This window comes from Microcebus murinus, chromosome 19 (genome assembly GCF_040939455.1).
Source record: "Microcebus murinus isolate Inina chromosome 19, M.murinus_Inina_mat1.0, whole genome shotgun sequence".
NCBI lineage: Eukaryota > Metazoa > Chordata > Mammalia > Primates > Cheirogaleidae > Microcebus > Microcebus murinus.
In genome coordinates, this window is record NC_134122.1 from 2,378,355 (window position 1) to 2,397,465 (window position 19,111).

A 19,111-nucleotide genomic window follows, 5' to 3' on the forward strand; every position below is an offset into this window, starting at 1 on the left:
AAGGTCATGTTTTAAAGGTAGGGCCTGTATTTTTTTGCTTGTTTTTATAGAGATGGGGTCTTGCTATGTTCCCCAGGCTGGGTATTTTTTTAAATAACTTTTTTTTTTTTCTAATTTACTCAGCATCTATCCACTCCCTCATAGGCAAAATATTACTCGGCACATTTTTCTCCCCTGAGCCTCCATTTTGCTGTATCATTTTTACAGCATCATTGTTTATAACATTTATGTTCTATAACCATAATTTGTAAAGTTCTTTTGTCCTGATTCTATATTTAAATAGAGTCTCAGTCCCCACTGCGGCTTCTCCTTCCCTGAGCGCTTGTCAGGTGATGCATGAGGCAACTGAGGAAGAGCTGGGGTGGAGCGTTGGCAGTCTTTCTCTCTCTCTCTCTCTTATTTTTTGAGACAGTCTTGCTTTGTTGCCCGGGCTAGAGTGCCGTGGCGTCAGCCTAGCTCACAGCAACCTCAAACTCCTGGGCTCAAGCGATCTTCTTGCCTCAGCCTCCAGAGTAGCTGGGACTACAGGCATGCGCCACCATGCCCAGCTAATTTTTTCTCTATATATTAGTTGGCAAATTAATTTCTTTCTATTTATAGTAGAGACTGGTTACACTGTTGTGCAACCAGTTTTCCAGCTTGCCCTTTGCCTGGATGATTCCTGCGAAGAGGGTGGTTCCCACGAGTGTTCACGGAGCAGGAATCCCTCGCGGCCGCAGAGCACAGGGCCAGCAGGCACCCAGCGAAACCCCTGCGAGGAGCTCTGGGTCTCTGCGGTCTGTGTGGGTGGGCGAGTGGGGGGGCATTAACTACGACAGGGATAAAAAAGTATTTAAAAATAGGGTGCCTGTACATTTCTGTAAAAATAACTTTTATTGCTCTTTCCTTTTTTTATTTTTTATTTCCGCATAGTACGGGGGTACAAATGTTTAGGCTATCCATGTTGCCTTTGCCCCACCGGAGTCAGAGCTTCAAGCGTGCACATCCCCAGACGGTGCGCTCCGCACCCATCAGGTGTGATTATGCCCCCCCCCATTGCTCTTTCCTTTAAGCTAAAAAAAAAGAGGTAATTCATGGTCATTGAAAAAATAGAAAATACTGATGATTGCTAACCATAAGTCTATGATACGTATTTCTGGTTTTCAGAAAATCGGCATGGTACCACGCGCTTTTTCTCGGTGTCTCACCGACGTCTTCCCTCGAGTCAGCGCTCTGCAATGTCCCTGCTGACTGCGCGATGTGCCAACTGCCAGGCGCGGCGCGGTCGCTCCTGGGCTGCGAACAACCCTCTCCTTTCCGTAGCCTCGTATTCTCCCAGGAGAGAGACTGCGGTCAGCGCACCCCGGCGGCTCCGTCTACACCCAGCATCAGCGTTAGCAGAAAGCAGCCACACCGCCCGCTAGGCGTCGGCCCCGCGCGCGCGGCCCGGAGGTGGCAGACGCCGCGGCGCTGCTCCTGGCGGCCGCGAGGGGGCGCGCGCGGGCTCCGCCACCGGCGCCTCCGGCTCCCACGCTGAGGCCGCCAGGGGGCGCCGCGCCCGCCGCACGCCCACCGGCCTTTCAGCCCGCGGCGCGGCTCTAAGGAGCTTCCGCAGGGCGGGCACCTGGTGGGGAGGGCGCCTTGGTGCCGACCCCGCGGGCGGCCGGCGATGCGGGGTGGGGAGTGACCCGCACCCCGCTCTGCCACCGGCTTAAAGCCCAGGCCGAGTGGCAGCCGCTCCGCCCGCGTTACCTGCGCGCAGCAGGTGCCCGCGTCTCGCACACCTTACGGGCACAGGTGCGCTGCTCCCTGGCCTCCGCGTCCCGCCCCGCCCCCGACAGCGCAGCTCGCACCGCCAGGGACGGCCCCTCCGCCGAGTTTGGTCCCGGAGCGCCCCGGTGTGGGAACCGGACGCGGAGGACCCGGCGGGGGAGATTCCAGGGCAAGGAGCGCTGGGGAGCCGGAGGTGCGGGCGGGACTCCGGGGAGCGTAGGATTGAGAGGAGGCCGTGGGGCACCGACAACGCAGAGCACGAGGAAGGGCGCGGAGAAGGAAGGGATCCCACGGAGCGTGAGGAGGAGGAGGCCGAATTCAGGAGACCCCGGGGGACCCGGGCCTGCACCCGGAGTCCAGGGGGCGCTTCCAGCGCAGCTCGAGAGCGAGAGGGCGGGGGGAGGCCGTGGAGCGGGAGCGCGGGGTTCTCCGGCCGAGCGCGGCGTCCCCGCCCTGCCTCGCCGAGGACCCGCGGCCGGGGCTGGGGAGCGCGCGGGGCCAGGGGAGCGCAGGCGGAGGCGGCCCGCGGCCCGGGGAGTCGGGCTGAGCCGGGGCGCGTGCGGGAGCCCAGAGCGGGTTCCCGCCTGGGGCCGGTCGGGGAAGGTGGGCGTCAGCTCGGATAGCGCTGCCGCCGCCCTGGCTGCCGCCGCCGAGAGTCCCGGGAAGGCAGCGCCCAGGGCCCCGCAGCTCCCCGCGCCCGGAGCCGTCCGGGCCCCCGCACAGGGTCGCTGGAGGATGACAAGTGTCCAGTGGCTGCGCTGTGGACGAGGCAAGGACCAACCGAGAGGGCGGGGCTAACGGGTGAGGGCGGGGCCAATGGTGAGGGCGGGGCCAATGGTGAGGGCGGGGCCAATGGCGAGGGCGGGGCCAATGGTGAGGGCGGGGCCAATAGGGAAAGGACACTTTCTCCTCCCAGAATATTAAGAGATTGAATGGATTTTTTTTTTTTGGTCTGACAATTATTCCGACATAATTTCACCCCTACATAAAAGTTACAAGAATCGTACAAAGCTTCCCATATACGCTTCATTCAGATTCCCCAAATGTTAGGAATAAAGCCACCCGCAATGTTTATACTAGCAAAGTTCATAAAAGAAGTGTCTAATAGGAAGAAAACTAAATTATGTAGCCAATCATATGTCAAATGAGCTTATCATGTGGGGGTTACAATATAGAGTTAGGTTAAAAACCAGGGACACCCAAATATAATCCCAATGATGTAAAATTGGAGATTCATTTTCAAAAAGATTGACAAGAAAGATGGCAACTGGAAATTCAGGGGACCCAGAATAGGCAAAATGATCTTGAAAAAGAAGACAGAAGTTGGAAGACTCACACTCCCTGATTTCAAAACTTGCTACAAAGCCACAGTAGTCAAGACGGCGCGGTGCTGGCATCAGGACAGAGACCCACATCAGTGCAATAGAACTGAGAGTCCAGAAACGAGTCCTCATATTTATGGTCAATTGATTTTCAACAAAGATGCCAAGACAATTAAGTGGGGGAAAGAATAGTCTTTTCAACAAGTGGCACTGGGACAAATGAAATATCCACATGCAAAAGAATAAAGTTGGAGACCTACTTTACACCGCATAAAAAAAATAAACTCATAATGGGTCAGAATCCTAAATGTAAGAGCTAAAGTTGAAAGCTCTTAGAAGAAGACATAGGGGTAAATTTTTGTGAACTTGGATTAGGCAGTGATTTCTTAGAGAATGATTTCTTAGATGTGACATCAAAACCACAAACAACAAAAGAAAAAAAAACAGATAAATTGGACATCATCCAAATAAGAACTTTTGTGGTTCAAAGAACACCATTTCAACCCACAGAAAGTAGATTAATGATTGCTTAGAGCTGGGGTGATTCGGTAATTGGACAGTGATGGCTAAAGGTTTCCTTTTGGAGTGATGTTAGGTTCTAAAACTGATTATGAGGATGTTTGAACAAATCTGTGACTATGAAAAAAATCATTGAATTGTACACTTCAAATGGGTGAGTTGTATGTTATTATATTTCAGTAAAGCTGTTACCAAAAAAGTAACAATGGCCAGCGCAGTGGCTCACGCCTGTAATCCTAGCACTCTGGGAGGCCGAGGCGGGCAGATAGCTCGAGGTCAGGAGTTCGAAACCAGCCTGAGCAAGAGCGAGGCCCTGTCTCTACTACAAATAGAAAGAAATTAATTGGCCAACTAATATATATAGAAAAAATTAGCCTGGCATGGTGGCGCATGCCTGTAGTCCCAGCTACTTGGGAGGCTGAGGCAGCAGGATCGCTTGAGCCCAGGAGTTTGAGGTTGTTTTGAGCTAGGCTGACGCCATGGCACTCACTCTAGCCTGGGCAACAAAGCGAGACTCTGTCTCAAAAAAAAAAAAAAAAAAAAAAGAAGTAACAATGATAAGCCGTTTATTTTTTTTCTTTTTATATTATTTTTTTTATCTCAGCATATTATGGGGGTACAAATGTTTAGGTTACATATATTTTCTTTGGCCCAGAACTTCAAGCATGTCCATCCTGAAGACGGTGCACACTGCACCCATTAGGTGTGAATATACCCATCCCCTTCTCCCCCCTCCCACCTGCCCGACACCTGATGAATGTTACTACTGCATGTACACATAAGTGTTGACCAGTTAATACCAATTTGATGGTGAGTACATGTGGTGCTTGTTTTTCCATTCCTGTGATACTTCACTTAGTAGAATGGGTTCCAGCTCTATCCAAGATGACACAAGGGGTGCTAGAACACCATTGTTTTCTGTGGCTGAGTAGAATTCTATGGTATACATATACCTAATAACATATACATATGTTATTAATCCACTCATGTATTGATGGGCCCTTGGGTTGTTTCCATATCTTTGGAAAAATTAATATTTTATCCTGTGTTATTAATAAGTACCTTGCCTTGCCAGGAGATATACTTTCGGGTTATGTAAGTACTTGTTCCTTTTATCTTTCTTTTTTAGAGATAGAATCTTCACTCTGTCGCCCAGGCTGGAGTACAATGGCATCATCATAGCTCACAGCACCTTCAAACTCCTGGGCTTAAAGGGATCCTCCTGCCTCAGCCTCCTGAGTAGCTGGGACTACAGGCATGCGCCACCACTGCGCCCAGCTAATTTTTGTTTTCTATGTTTTGTAGAGACGGGGGGGTCTCACTATATTGCCCACGCTGGTCTCGAACTCCAGGCCTCATGGGATCCTCCCGCCTCAGCCTCCCAAAGTGCTGCGATTGTAGGCAAGAGCCACCGCGCCCGGCCCTTTTATTAAGCTTTCATGTCCAGTTTGGGCAGCCATTTAGGATTTTTGCCTCTGCTAGGTGTTTGGTGGTTTTCTGCACCATTGTTTCTTCATTATTTTTGTTGGCTTTCTACTGCAAGGAAGAGCTTTCCCTCTCCCCGGTTCTTCTCTGCCTCAGTGTCCACTCACGCATTCTTATTGTATTCAAGGTTACGATCCCTCGTCATTATTTATTCTCAATCTCAAATCGGCCCAGCTCTGGGCAAGGGTGGTCTGAAGGCTCGGATGAAGTGCGTAAGAGATGTGCTCCCACCGACTCCGGAAGGCGACCGGGCTACGGACGCAGCTAAACATCCCGCCCGCGAGCGCGGGGCCAAACCCCCGACGGGCGCGCGCGCCCACCAGGCCCCCGCCCGCGGGTGCGCAGGGCGCCCCGCCCCTGGACACGACGCCCAATCCGGGCCGGCCCCGCCTCTTCCGCGAGTCATGGCCCCGCCCCCTCACGCCGATTGGCCGAGTCATCAGCGCGGCGCCGCGCAGGGAAGACCCGGAGGATCGGCATTCACCCAAGGAATGGGCCGCGCGGCCCTGCTGCGCATGCTCGCAAGGAGCCCGCCTGGGCGTTCCGAAAGGCTGGCTCCCCGCGGGGTCGCGCGCGCGCGCGCGGGCACGGGGCTCGCTCCCGAGGGGGCAGGTGGGGGCGGGGAGCGGGCGCTGGGGTCGTGGTGGCTGGAGCGGCCTGGGCCGCCCGGTGGACGCCTGCGGCTGCAGCGGCCGAGGCCCAGGGACGCGCCGCGGCTGTCACCGGAGGGAGGGCCCCGCTGCCGTGGGTGAGGACGGGCCCCAGCGGGGGAGGGTCCCGCGGCGTGGACGCGCCCCCGGCCCGGCTCTCCGGGAGGTCCCGAGGGCTGCTGGTGCTGGGGAGGGGTTCCCCCGGCTCTCGTCCCAGCGTTCGCGCCGCCTCCTTGCCCGTCCCCTCCTCCCCCTCGCTCCTCCTTCCCGAAGCCCACCGCTCCCTGGACACCCCCAAATCAGGGCGCCCCACATGCGTCCGCCTTTCCCGGCCGTGCCCGCCCCACCCGGTGCTGCGCCCCCGGACCAACCCCCAGTCCCAGCCCATCTCTGCAGCCCTGGAGGTCCCAGTGACCTTGCACTTTTTGCTGGTTTTACACCCCCTCCTTCCGCTTCTGATTCTATAGGTCGCCAGCTATGGCTTTCAAACTTTATACACTCGACCCACACCGAAAAATATGTTTTACGTGTATACCCTGGGGCTGTAGGGCTAGATCGCCGAGCCGCACGTTTCAAGGCAGATGCTAACCCTAAGCTCACATGACGCAGCCGGATCTATTCTAATTCAATTGTATTCCATTCGGTTCCACATCTTTCCAAAGACTGTTGCTAACCCACTGAGTCAGGACCTACTGGGTCTGATCTGGCCTGAAAACCTCAATTTCCTTTATGCCTTGCATTTGGAGGATGCAGAGATGCCGTAATCAGATAAACACATGCAAACTTCAATTCCAAAGGAAGCGTACGTTTTTATTTTGGCATTTCTGCTTTCTGGGGCCAGTGTGATTTTTCAGGACTTGATTTGTTTAGATTTTCTCGTGTGATTGGATCAGGTTTATCTTGTTCGTTTTCCAAATGCTACTAGTTGAACTGCGGAAGAGCGTGTGAGGTTGGGGCGAGATTATGGAGCGTTTATAATGGCAAGCTGATGGGATGGAGATGATTTTCATTGAGGACAGATGTGATGCAAGTTAAGCTTTAGGAAGAGAAACCCCTGGGCACCCTCTGGGGAGATTTGGAGTGACTCCTGCTGAAGACGGCAGGACGTGATGAATGTTTGGTGTGGGCTGAAGAGAGGTGGTGAGGAAGGACCCAAGTCCTAAGGAGGTGGAAGGTGGGCGTGATCAGGTGTAAAGGGAATGAGACTTGAGGACAGGTTGGGCTAGGTACAGGAGGAGCACAAATGACTAAGGGGCTGATTGAGAGTGCTGGGAGGGTATGGGGCTGGGGGTCCCGTTAGCAGGGAACTCCCTTTCTGAACCCTCTGCATTTCTAAGTTGCTTTGGAGCAGTGGTTCTCGGGCAGTTTTGCCCCTCGGGCACTGTTGGCTGTTACAACTTTGGAGGGGGATGATACTGGCATCTAGCAGGTAGAGGCCAGGGATGGAGGCTGCTAAACATCCTACACTGAACAGGACAGCAAGCCACAGCAAAGGACTATCTGGTCCAAAATGCCAATGGTGCTTAGGCTGCAAAACCCCACATAGTAATTCTTAATCTTTTGGGGGACCGCTAGCTTCTCCCAGGAGTGATGCCTGTATGGATACACAGTCTGTGCATATGATCGTAGAGGGGTGCGTGAACGAGGCCAAGCCACCTCTGAACCTCGTGGCTCCTTGGTAGGGGGTGGGGACAGCCATTGGGATAATCCCAGAACAACTTTTTAAAGAGCAGGACCTGGATAAAGAACTCCTTATTCTTGTGTAATAGTTTAGTTAGTTTATGAAAAAATTGCACCCACTCTATCTCATTTGCCACTATTCCTATTTTACAGGTGAAACCAGCCCAGAGAAGTTACAGGACTTTCCCCAGACCACCTGCCCAGCAAGCCAGCACCAGAGACCCAGGTGTTAGCAGATGATGGTGGTAGTTCTCTCCTTCACGTGTGAAGGTAATTCTGTTGATGCACTGTCAGCTGCCAAGACAGGCTCCTGGCTTTCAGGGCCTTACCGATTAGAGTTTGGACCCGGTGGTGTCTGAGAGGCACCCAGCAGTGCTTAATATTGTGTAGGTCTTGGGTCTACACTGAGCCCTTGGTGACCACCAGCAGGGCAGCAGTTCCAAGGCAGGGGACCTGAGTATTGCATGCAGCTCAGGGTATTGGCTGTACCCTCAGTTTTGGGAGAGAGGAAATAGGAGAAGAGACTGATGAACCGTAAACCTTGAGACTTTTGAACTTTCTACTTACATCTGCCTCCCTTTTACCCCTTTCACTTATCAAACCTTTATTGAGTGAAAATTGATTATTACGAAATAAACACATTAGGGGCCAAGTATTTACCCGAAAACAGTGGGCATCAAAAGTAAAAAATACATTTAAATCAAACTAGAATAAATTAACTAAAGTTTCATAAAATAATACTTTTATTACATGCAATGCAAATTTATATTTTCCATGTAATTTTTTTAGATTGCTGATTGGAACCTAATGATTTTAGGACCAATGGCTAGGGCAGTAAGATGTTATGACCAGTTTGCAAGAGAATACAAGGAGGGTTCTAGAAGACTGTAGATCAGGAATATTCAAATGAATGTGCAAATGGAGGCAAAACTGGCTTCTTCCACAGTGGGAGGATTTATATACAAGTCTGTATTTACACAGAAAAGAGAGCATTTATTTACTTGTCTATAAATTAGGATTATATTGCATTTTTCTCAGTTATCTATAATTTTCTCAGTTATCTGTCATTTATCTAAAATAGCTCAAAGACAGTGAAAGGCTTAAAACCAGAGAACCAAGAAGGATGTGTTCTAAACAATGCATAGTTTTCCATTGAAGCACAAATTTCCATTCAGTCTCATAATCTATGAAAGATATTTTTGATCCTAAAATAAGGCTGCTCTCATTAGATTTAGCCTGATTATATAGGTGCAGCTATAGCATTAATTTACTATATAGGCCTATCTGAATTTGCTTTCCTGAAGTCTTCATAAGGAATTTTAAGTAGGCTTTTTTTTTTTTTTTTTTTTTTTTTTTTTTTGAGACAGAGTCTCGCTTTCTTGCCCAGGCTAGAGTGAGTGCCGTGGCGTCAGCCTCGCTCACAGCAACCTCAGACTCCTGGGCTCAAGCAATCCTCCTGCCTCAGCCTCCCGAGTAGCTGGGACTACAGGCACGAGCCACCATGCCCGGCTGATTTTATATTATATATATTAGTTGGCCAATTAATTTCTTTCTATTTTTATGGTAGAGACGGGGTCTCGCTCAGGCTGGTTTTGAACTCCTGACCTTGAGCAATCCGCCCGCCTCGGCCTCCCAGAGTGCTAGGATTACAGGCGTGAGCCACCGCGCCCGGCCCTTAAGTAGGCTTTTTAAAGTCTGTTATTCGATATCTAGAGGCATAGAAACCAAGCCACGCCCAAGCTGCTTTCTCCACTGGATTTCAGGTGTAGTACTTAGAAATTTAGGCAAATTTCTGTCTTCTAGAGGTCTGAATCTAACCCAGGTCTGCATCCTGGGTCTAACTTCCCAGGACTCCTGAAACTTGTTAAATTGTTCGAAAATAATTTCAAAAAAAGTGAAATCATGACTCTCCCACTGTTATGAAATAAACAGATATTAATGATTCTATTTAACATATTAATGAGGAAACCCGTACAACGTTACAGATGAAATGAGATGATGTACGTAAAACACTCATGTGGGGCCTGGCACAAAGAAAACCTCAGATTGTTCTTAGGCTGGTCACATAGCTGCAGGCCCCTCTTTCTCAATAGCATCTACTCTAGTGTTTCTCAAAGTTCAGTCCATAGTTTGGTGTCCGAGCCTCAGGGGTGCTCGTTAAAATTCTAGATTCTTGGCCGGGCGCGGTGTCTCATGCCTGTAATCCTAGCACTCTGGGAGGCCTAGGCAGGCAGATTGCTCGAGGTCAGGAGTTCAAAACCAGCCTGAGCAAGAGCGAGACCCTGTCTCTACTATAAATAGAAATTAATTGGCCAACATATACATATATATATACACACACACACATAGATATAAAAATATAAAATTATCCGGGCATGGTGGCGCATACCTGTAGTCCCAGCTACTCGGGAGGCTGAGACAGCAGGATTGCTTGAGTCCAGGAGTTTGAGGTTGCTGTGAGCTAGGCTGACGCCACGGCACTCACTCTAGCCTAGGCAACAAAGCGCTTTTTTTTTGGTCTCAAAAAAAAAAATCTAGATTCTTGAATCTCTTTCTAGACCCTCAGCCAGAATTTTGGATGTGAAATTCAGGAATCTGCATTTTTATCAAATGCCCCGGGTAATTCTTATATAGACTCGAATCACACATACAAATAATTGCAATTAAAGTGTCATCATGTGGATGCATGCTTTGTATTTGATTTCGCTTTTTCAAATGCTAGTCATAAGCAGGGTTTCCCAGCCTTGGTGCTGTTGACATTTCAGACCAGATCCTCCTTTGTGGTGGGGCGGAGGACTGTCCTGTGGCCTGCGGGGTGTCTAGCAGCACCCTTGGTCTCCGCCTGCTGGATTGAGGCTGCGCTCTCCAGCTCCACCCCTCCAGTAGTGACGAACAAGACGGCTCCAGACATTGCCGAATGTTGCCTGAGAGCCAAAATCTCCCCCGTTGAGAAGCACCAGTCTTAACCCACGGACAACAAGATGCCAGAACCCTCAATGCTGAAAAAACTGTTTCAACTGGTTTTAAGAGCTTAGGCCCTCAAGGCAGGCACAGGATGTTTGAATGGTGACTCTGTCTTTATTGGCCTGGCCCTAGATCCCAGAAATCTAAGACTAAGCCTTAGTTTCCTCCTCTGTAATATGAAAGAAGAGTGGAATCTGAGGTTATTTGGAAGATAAAGGGACATGCGTGCCAAGTGTTCAGCCAGTGCCACCACTTCATTGGCATTTAGTGACATAAATGTTGCAATCAGTCCTTTAGATTCTTTTTTTTTTTTTTTTTTTTTTTTTTGAGACAGAGTCTTGCTTTGTTGCCCAGGCTACAGTGAGTGCCGTGGCGTCAGCCTAGCTCACAGCAACCTCAATCTCTTGGGCTCAAGCGATCCTCCTGCCTCAGCCTCCCGAGTAGCTGGGACTATAGGCATGCGCCACCATGCCCGGCTGATGTTTTGTATATATATTTTTGGTTGGTCAATTAATTTCTTTCTATTTTTAGTAGAGACGGGGTCTCGCTCTTGCTCAGGCTGGTTTCGAACTCCTGACCTCGAGCTATCTGCCCGCCTCGGCCTCCCAGAGTGCTAAGATTACAGGCGTGAGCCACCATGCCGGGCCTAGTCCTTTAGATTCTTGAAGGATGGATTGGTGAGAGTCCAACTGAGGAAACCGAAGTTTCTGTAAGAGTCCAGCCGAGAAGTTAATTGCTCTCCCCAGTGGTGGAAGAGCTGAGAGGCCAGACAGGAAATGGTGAGGTACCCAGAGCTCAGTGGTGGCTAGCAGCTGCCACCACAGCCAGGCCAAAGGGCAGTGGGCGGCAGGCGGGATGACCCTGCAGGGCTGGAGTCCGGCTGGGTGGCGCCTGGGCCCCGTGGCCGACAGCGCTGGTGGGGCCCACCCAGCCGGCATCTGTGGGAACCTGCTGGCTGCCACCTCCGGTCTCTTGTGCCTCCCCTTGGCCACAGTGCTGGAGGCTGCCGATGCAGAACTGCAGTCAGTGACGAAGTAGCTGTTGTGGGGACGCACACATCAGTGCAGCCGCTTGCTTCTCGCGTGGCCTCTGGGCTGGCAGCAGCTCTGCGTGCAGCCGGCATCTGCGACTGTAAGCACGTGCTGCCCAGGCGCAGGGGAAGGCTCTGGACCAGCGGGGCCTGGTTTGAGAGTCCTGGTTTTCACCAGCTCTGCAGCGCCGCCACACGCTGCAGTCCCCAGAGGCCTCTGTCTGCCCAGCGACAGAGGGAAGATGATGGTGACATGAGGAAGAGAGGTGACTGGGTTATGGAGGTAAGGGCTGACGTCACAGGGATTCTTTTTTCCTGACTCAGGTTTCCAGGCCAGGGAGCAACGCCATGGCTCCGGGCAGGGCACTCTGCACCAGGCTTGTAAGCAGGAGGACCAGAGGGGCAAGGTGCCCTCCCCTCGCCCCTCCTTCTCTTTCTCTCTCACATTTTTCCCAGGAGATCTCTGGGTTTTTCCTTTTCTCTGTCAACTCCTGTTGCATCTATAAGTTTGAAACTTGGATTTACAGAAATTTATTTTGCATTAATTTTAGACTTTAAAAAAATTGCAAAAATATTAGAGACTGAGCGTGGTGGCACATATTTGTAGTCCCAAATATTTAGGAGGCTGAGGCAGGAGGATCACTTCAGCCCAGGAGTTTAAGGCCAGTCTGAGCAACACAGCAAGACCCCACAGCTAAAAAAAAAAATAATAATGATTAAAAAAAACACAAGGCTGGTGTGGTAGCTGAGGCCTATAAACCTAGCACTCTGGGAGGCTGAGGTGGGCTGATTGCTCAACATCAGGAGTTCGAAACCAGCCTGAATGAGACCCCATCTCTACTCAAAATAGAAAGAAATTAATTGGCCAAGTAAATATATATATAGAAGCCGGGAGCGGTGGCTCACGCCTGTAATCCTAGCACTCTGGGAGGCCAAGGCAGGCAGATTGCTTGAGGTCAGGAGTTCAAAACCAGCCTGAGCAAGAACAAGACTCCGTCTCTACTATAAATAGAAAGAAATTAATTGGCCAACTAATACATATACAAAAAATGAGCCGGGCATGGTGGCGCATGCCTGTAGTCCCAGCTATTTGGGAGGCTGAGGCAGGAGGATTGCTTGAGCCCAGGAGTTTGAGGTTGCTGTGAGCTAGGCTGACGCCATGGCACTCACTCTAGCCTGGGCAACAAAGTGAGACTCTGTCTCAAAAAAAAAATAAGTACAAGGCAGGGCAAGGTGGCTCACGCCTGTAATCCTAGCACTCTGGGAGGCCGAGGTAGGCAGATTGCTCAGGGTCAGAAGTTTAAAACCAGCCTGAGCAAGAGCGAGACCCCGTCTCTACTATAAATAGAAAGAAATTAATTGGCCAACTAAAAATATATAGAAAAAATTAGCCGGGCATGGTGGCGCATGCCTGTAGTCCCAGCTACTCGGGAGGCTGAGGGAGGAGGATCGCTTGAGCCCAGGAGTTTGAGGTTGCTGTGAGCTAGGCTGACGCCACGGCATTCACTCTAGCCTGGGCAACAAAGCGAGACTCTGTCTCAAAAATAAACAGTACAGAGATTTCCCATATACCGATCACCCTGAATGTCAGCATCGTAACATTGTACGATGATCCAAACCTGGAAATTAACATCAATGTACTAATTAATACCATTACCCTGAAAATTGATCTTATTCAAATTTGGTCAGTTTTTCCCCTGGTGTTTTTTTTTCTGTTCCAGAACCTGACCCAATCCCGTACTGCACTTAGTGGTTGTGTCTCCTCCAGCCTGTGACGGTCTCTCAGTGTTCCCTTGTCTTCGGTGACTCTGACACTTTCAAAGTGTCCTGGTGGGTTGTTTAGTAGAACGTCCCTCAGTTGGGGGTTCTGGGGGAGGAGGGTGCTGGCGTTTGTGGCAGGAATATGAGAGAGGTGGTGTTGGGTCCTCGGTGTGTCTTACCAAGGAGTCCAAGGTTTGGTGTCTTATTGCTGGTGCAGTTGACCTTTGTCCCTCAGGCCGTGTCTGGAGGATTTCTCCACCGTGCAGTTCCTCCCTTTCCCTTTGTCGTTAATAAATATTTGTTGGGGGGGGGGGACTTTGAGGCTCTGCAAGTCCCACGACAGGGATTTTAGTATCCTTGGTTTATTCATTTCCCTATTGCATTTGTTTTACTTTATATTCCTCGTCATCGTCTTGTATGACATTATGTTGCACAGTGGTGGGACTCTGCTTTTTCCTGAGAGTTTTCGAGTTAGAGGAAAAAATTACCACACAAGGGGATGAAGGTTATCGTTACAGGGTTTAATATTTTCCCACTGGAAAAAGAGTTCGTGTGGGCCGGGCGCGGCGGCTCACGCCTCTAATCCTAGCACTCTGGGAGGCCGAGGCGGGAGGGTCTCTTGAGATCAGGAGTTTGAGGCCAGCCTAATCAAGAGACTCCCATCTCTACTAAAAGTAGAAAAAATTAGCCGGATATGGCACACACCTGTAATCCCAGCTACTGGGGAGGCTGAGGCAGGAGGATCGCTTGAGCCCAAGAGTTTGAGGTTGCTGTGAGCTAGGCTGATGCCACGGTACTCGAGCCCAGGCAACAGAATTAGACTCTGTCTCAAAACGAAAGAAAGAAAGAGATTTAAGAGGAAATAAAATCACTATTCTTACTACTTTTAACATTTTTATGTATTACTTCCTAGTTACATGTTTTTAAGTTATGAACATGTAAAATAAAATGAGTCAATAAATGACATATGACCAGAGTAGAGAAGAAATAGAAGGAAAGACAAGTGGATTGAGGGTTAGGTAGAGGTAGTGTCAGTGTCTAAGTAATAGTTGGGGATTTTTGAAAAATTTCCCTTGTTTGGTTGAGAAAAGATAGTCTTTGCTGCATCTGTTAATTGGAACTAACAGATATGTTAGATATATGTAAGTCTTTCTGAATTTTTTTTTTTTCTGACTGGGAAAACCCTCCAAATTCTTGTTTTTGAAAACATGGTCACCTTTTTAATTTTACGAAGGCGGTAGGAACATTATAAGGAGCAACATCACCCTCTTGTGGCCATCCAGAGCATTGTTGCCGAGGATTGGAATTGGTGTTTTCCTCCACTGTGGTACTGCGGACTCACCCTGGGAAGTGCTTTGGGCCCTTTCAAAGGCTCCCTCTGGAGTGCAGGTGGGGCTTCCTGCCGTGCAGAGGAACACAGCGGCGCTGAGCACCGCGTGTAAGGCAGAAAGTAAAGGGTGTGGTGAAGGCACTGATGCAAGGATGGAAATAGCTGTGCATTTGGGTGGCAGGACTATGGGTGATTTTCTAGTATGTTCTTAACACTTTGAAGATGGTTTTTATATAGTTTTTAGAATATTAGAATTTAGAAGACTTCACAACATAATATATAATCCATGCCACCCCTCTGCTGTGATGAGTAAACCGAACCCAGGAACAAGAAGCTTCCTCTGTTTGGTAGAGCTGTTTATGTACAGAAAACTGCTTCTCATCCAAGCGCCCTTTTCTATGGAGTCAGACCTGCAGGGGCTGTTTGTTAACAGCTTTGCTGAGATGCAGTTCACATACCATACAATCTCCCCGTATAACGTGTTCAATTCAGTGTTTTCACCATGTTCACAGAGTTGTGCAACTACCCCCACCGCCCATCTTAGAACATGTTCTTTTCTTTTGAGACAGAGTCTTACTCTGTTGCCTGGGCTAGAGTGCCGTGGCGTCAGCCTAGCTCACAGCAACCTCAAACTCCTGGGCTCAAGCGATCCTCCTGCCTCAGCCTCCTGAGTAGCTGGGACTACAGGCATGCGCCACTGTGCCCAGATAATTTTTTCTATATATTTTTAGTTGTCCAGCTAATTTCTTTCTATTTTTAGTAGAGACGGGGTCTCGCTCTTGCTGAGGCTGGGTTCGAACTCCTGACCTCGAGCTATCCGTCCGCCTGGACCTCCCAGAGTGCTAGGATTACAGGCGTGAGCCACCGTGCCCGGCCTGAAACAGAAATTTGAATCGAGAGGATTGCACTGTCTCTTGTCACCTCCCACGACTGGGGCGCATTCCATGGACATGTGGTGCTTCCGTTGTGCTGGGTGGTCTGAGACCTAGGTGGCTGGTGTGGGGGCCCATGTCAGCCTCCACTCCTGTCCCTCTGCTGTGTCCCGTAGGAATTTGCACGCTGGTGGGCAGCAGCTGAATCACTTTGGTGGCCTATGGGAAGGTGCCTGGCCTTCAAGGGACGTGTGGGCAGGGCTTCCCGTCCCTGCCCGGAGCAGCTCCGCCCTGGAGGCACCTGCGAGGTCTGTCCCGCACACCCCCTGTGGGGTAGGATGGGCAGGGACTGGAAGGACCACATGGGGGAACAGAGGTGGGCTTGACTGGGGCTGGGGGGATGACACGGGTGGCCCTGGACTCCCCGTCATCTGCCCATTACATGGGGTATTTCTTGAAGTCCCACCTTGGGGAGGATGGGGACTTCATGGCTGCCTTGGGCTGGGCACCCCTCTACGTCATCCCACAGGGACCCTGGAGCTGACCAGGCTTTTGGGGAGCAGAATGTGGGTCCCCAGATCAGGTTACTATGGAACAAAAATGGGGGCCAGTGGAACTGGAATTGCAAAACTTGGAGCAGGGGCGACATGTCCCCAGTGAGGAAGGTAAAAATGGCAGGGGCTGCACCAGTCTTGTTTCTAAGCTGTCACTGAGAGCTGGGAAAGACCCCACCATCCGCTGACCACCCAGTCACCCCAGAAAGACACAGAGGCTGACCCCACTACTGACTAAGCCCCAGCACCCCAGGCTCGGGTCTCCAGGCCAGCCCAGCCCCTGCTGGCTCCACGCTGTCAGCCTTTCAGCTGCTCCAGGCTGGAAGCCAAGGAGCCCCCAGGGACCTCAAGGGATTCTCCGTCACCCCCCCCAGCCCTGTCCCTGCCCAGCTGAGCCAGCACTGGCTCAGGCACAAGGTCGGTCCTCTTGCGGGGCCCTGGCATCTCCTGGGGCCCCCAGCCTAGCACGGGGCCTCCCAGGGCCAGGCTTCAGCGCTGTCTTCAAAGTGCCAGCGCTCACCTGGCCCACCCTCCTGAGACAGGTGCGCAGCGCCGGGTGGAGAGCACGGTCCAAGAGGTCCAGCGAGTCCCCGGGCACCTGAGCAGAACTGAGGCTCAACTTCCTGCCTCTTCAGCCTGAGGCATATCACTGTTTTCTGTGCCTCAGTGGCCCATCTGTAAACTGGGTCAGTAGGAACAGCCAGCTTTCATAACGTGGGGCTGAAGGTCACGGGAAAGTGTGTGAAAACGCTTCCCCTGTGCTCGGCACGAGAGGCCCGTGGGCCGTCACCCATCGCATCAGCACCTGTCAGCCCACAGCCCCTCGGGAGAGGCGTCTGTCGAAGTGAGGCTTGGACAGGGAGGGGACCCCGCAGAGAAGCAGCAGCCCAGGGTCCCCAGCTCCAGCAGGTCCCTCCCAGCCTCTCAGCCCCGGGGACACCCAGGCAGCCCATCTGCCCCACCTCCTTCCCAGCCCGTTGCTAGAGCCCCAGGCCCAGGGCTTCCTCCACTGACTGGGATTTTGCCTCCTTAGGACGGAGCCCCTGGACTCCCAGGTTCCTTGCCAGGGAGGAGGAGAGATCCATCTGCCAGGGCTGAGTGTGGCCTGAGGGGACAGGCCATCGGTCCTGGAATGCCCCTGCCTGAGGCCAGCGAGCAGGAGAGTGAGAGCATGAAGGCCGGCCAGGAGCCATCCCCTGAGCTGGGCACGGATGTCATCCTCGCAGCCCCCAGCAAGCCCGAGGAGTTCTCCGAACTGGTCCTGCTGACGGCCTCCGACCAGGGCGGGCATGGGGTGGACTTCGAAACCAGAGGAGTGCGCTGTATCGTGTCCCTGGAGACGTCTGGCCCCAACATCCTTGCCAGCACTCTGCAGATCCTGCCGGCCGAGGAGCCGGGGAGTGTAGTCCAGCCAGGTCCCCAGGTCCCTGAGCAGAGATGCAGCAGGCAGCAGCAGACAGGTGAGGGGCAAGGCCTGCTGCCCCTGGGCCAGCACCTCCACGGGCCCTAGGCACTCTCCTCTGTAGCGAAGTGACCTCAGCTGGCTGTCCCTGCTCCCAGCTGAGCCTTCTGGTGTCTGATCACAACCCTGCTCCAGGCTGGTGTAACGATCACACGGGCCCTGTGGGTCATCACCGCATGGGCACTGGGCACTCCCCGAGCTCATGGGGGCTGCAGGATGTGCCGAATTCCTTTAGGTGCTTGGGACATCCACTCCCCTCCCCCAGTAAAGCCACCTTGAGAGTCTGGACTTCCTGTCTGGCCCAGGAGGAGGAGCAGGCTCCTCCCACTGCAGGGACGCTGCCCCACTCCAGCACCCTCTCCGGCTCTGCCCACGCCTCTGGCCCCCAGCCCTACTCTGGGTCAGCTGACCCCGCCCTCCTCTTGCCCCCAGCAGCCCCCATGCCCCTGGAGTTCCTGAGGACCCCGTTCGGGGGCCGCCTCCTGGTGCTGGAATCGTTCCTGTACAAACAAGAGAAGGCGGTGGGGGACAAGGTGTACTGGAAGTGCCGCCAGCACTCATCGCTGAGCTGCCGGGGCCGGGCCATCACCCGAGGCCTAAGGGCCACAGTGATGCGGGACCACTGCCACCCGCCCGATGAGGAAGGCCTGGAAGCCCAGCGCCAGAAGCAGAAGCTGGCCGGCCTGGCGCTGGGGGATCCCGAGGGCCCTGCGCAGCTGGTCAGCAAGCCGGCCCCGGAGGAAGAGGGGGCACTCGGAAGCCTGTCGCTGCTGAGTCTGCCCCTCAAGAAACGCTCAATTCGGAGGGTTGGTGAGTGCACGCTGGGGCAGGCGGGGTCCCGAAGGCCCCTTCCCAAGCCCACCTAGAAATGTGGTTTTTAAAAATGTGCTTAGGCCAGGCGCGGTGGCTCATGCCTGTAATCCTAGCACCCTGGGAGGCCGGGGTGGGAGGATTGCTCAAGGTCAGGAGTTCAAAACCAACCTCAGCAAGAGTGAGACCCCGTCTCTACTAAAAATAGAAATTAATTGGCCAACTAAAAACATATATAGAAAAAATTAGCCGGGCATGGTGGCTTGTGCCTGTAGTCCCAGCTACTCAGGAGGCTGAGGCAGGAGGATTGCTTGAGCCCAGGAGTTTGAGGTTGCTGTGAGCTAGGCTGACGCCACGGCACTCTACCCTGGGCAACAGAGTGAAACTGTCTCCAAAAAAAAAAAGTGCTTAAAGTCAAAATGACTTTGAAAAGTATACAACCATGAAGCCCATGAGATAGAACTATTGCTCCTGAACCAGCTGTGATCTGGGGGTCCCAGGTCCTTCCAGGGGTCCCAGGTCCTTCCAGCATTTTCTGATGCAGCAGGGTCTGGTGTGGGGCCCAGAAATCAGGATCTAGCAGGCTCCAAGGAGGGCTGGTGTCCTTACGTTCAGGAAGGATGCCGAGAAGGAGAGTTTGGGGCATGGGTCCCAGGTTCAAATTCCAGCCCCCCCTGTGGTTGCCCTGTAGCCTCGGAGAATTGGCTTAATTTCTAGAGTGTCAGGAGCTTTATCCTGAGACGGGCAGGTAACTCAAGTTGTGGTGGAGCTGGCAAGTTCTGGCGCCTGGGAAGCGCCCGGCACGTCAGGGTTTTATGGTGGCGTTGTTACCCGTAACTGGGCTGTGGGCGTGGGTTCGAGAAGCCAGGGTGCCTGGGAGGGGCAGGCAGAGGCTTATTTTTCACGGTGTATTTTTTGGT

At 52.3% G+C, this 19,111-nt stretch overlaps 1 protein-coding gene across 9 annotated transcripts in view; it reads left to right on the forward strand.

The window, feature by feature from the left end:
• The window catches only part of FLYWCH1 (FLYWCH-type zinc finger 1), a 35,857-nt gene that overhangs the window by 4,745 nt on the left and 12,001 nt on the right, over positions 1-19,111 (forward strand). For 2 of the 9 annotated variants that reach the window (XM_012743787.3, XM_075995000.1), the window contains exons 1-5: positions 5,672-5,826; positions 7,562-7,678; positions 15,542-15,673; positions 16,953-17,379; positions 17,814-18,191. In XM_012743787.3, the coding sequence (XP_012599241.2) occupies positions 15,587-15,673; positions 16,953-17,379; positions 17,814-18,191 (892 nt within the window). In that variant the 5' untranslated portion in view covers positions 5,672-5,826; positions 7,562-7,678; positions 15,542-15,586. Of the gene's footprint in view, positions 1-5,668; positions 5,827-6,080; positions 6,531-7,561; positions 7,679-13,123; positions 13,233-15,541; positions 15,674-16,461; positions 16,606-16,952; positions 17,380-17,813; positions 18,192-19,111 lie in introns of those variants that run through there. The other 7 variants (XM_075994998.1, XM_075994994.1, XM_075995001.1 and 4 more) reach the window with 7 other exon arrangements.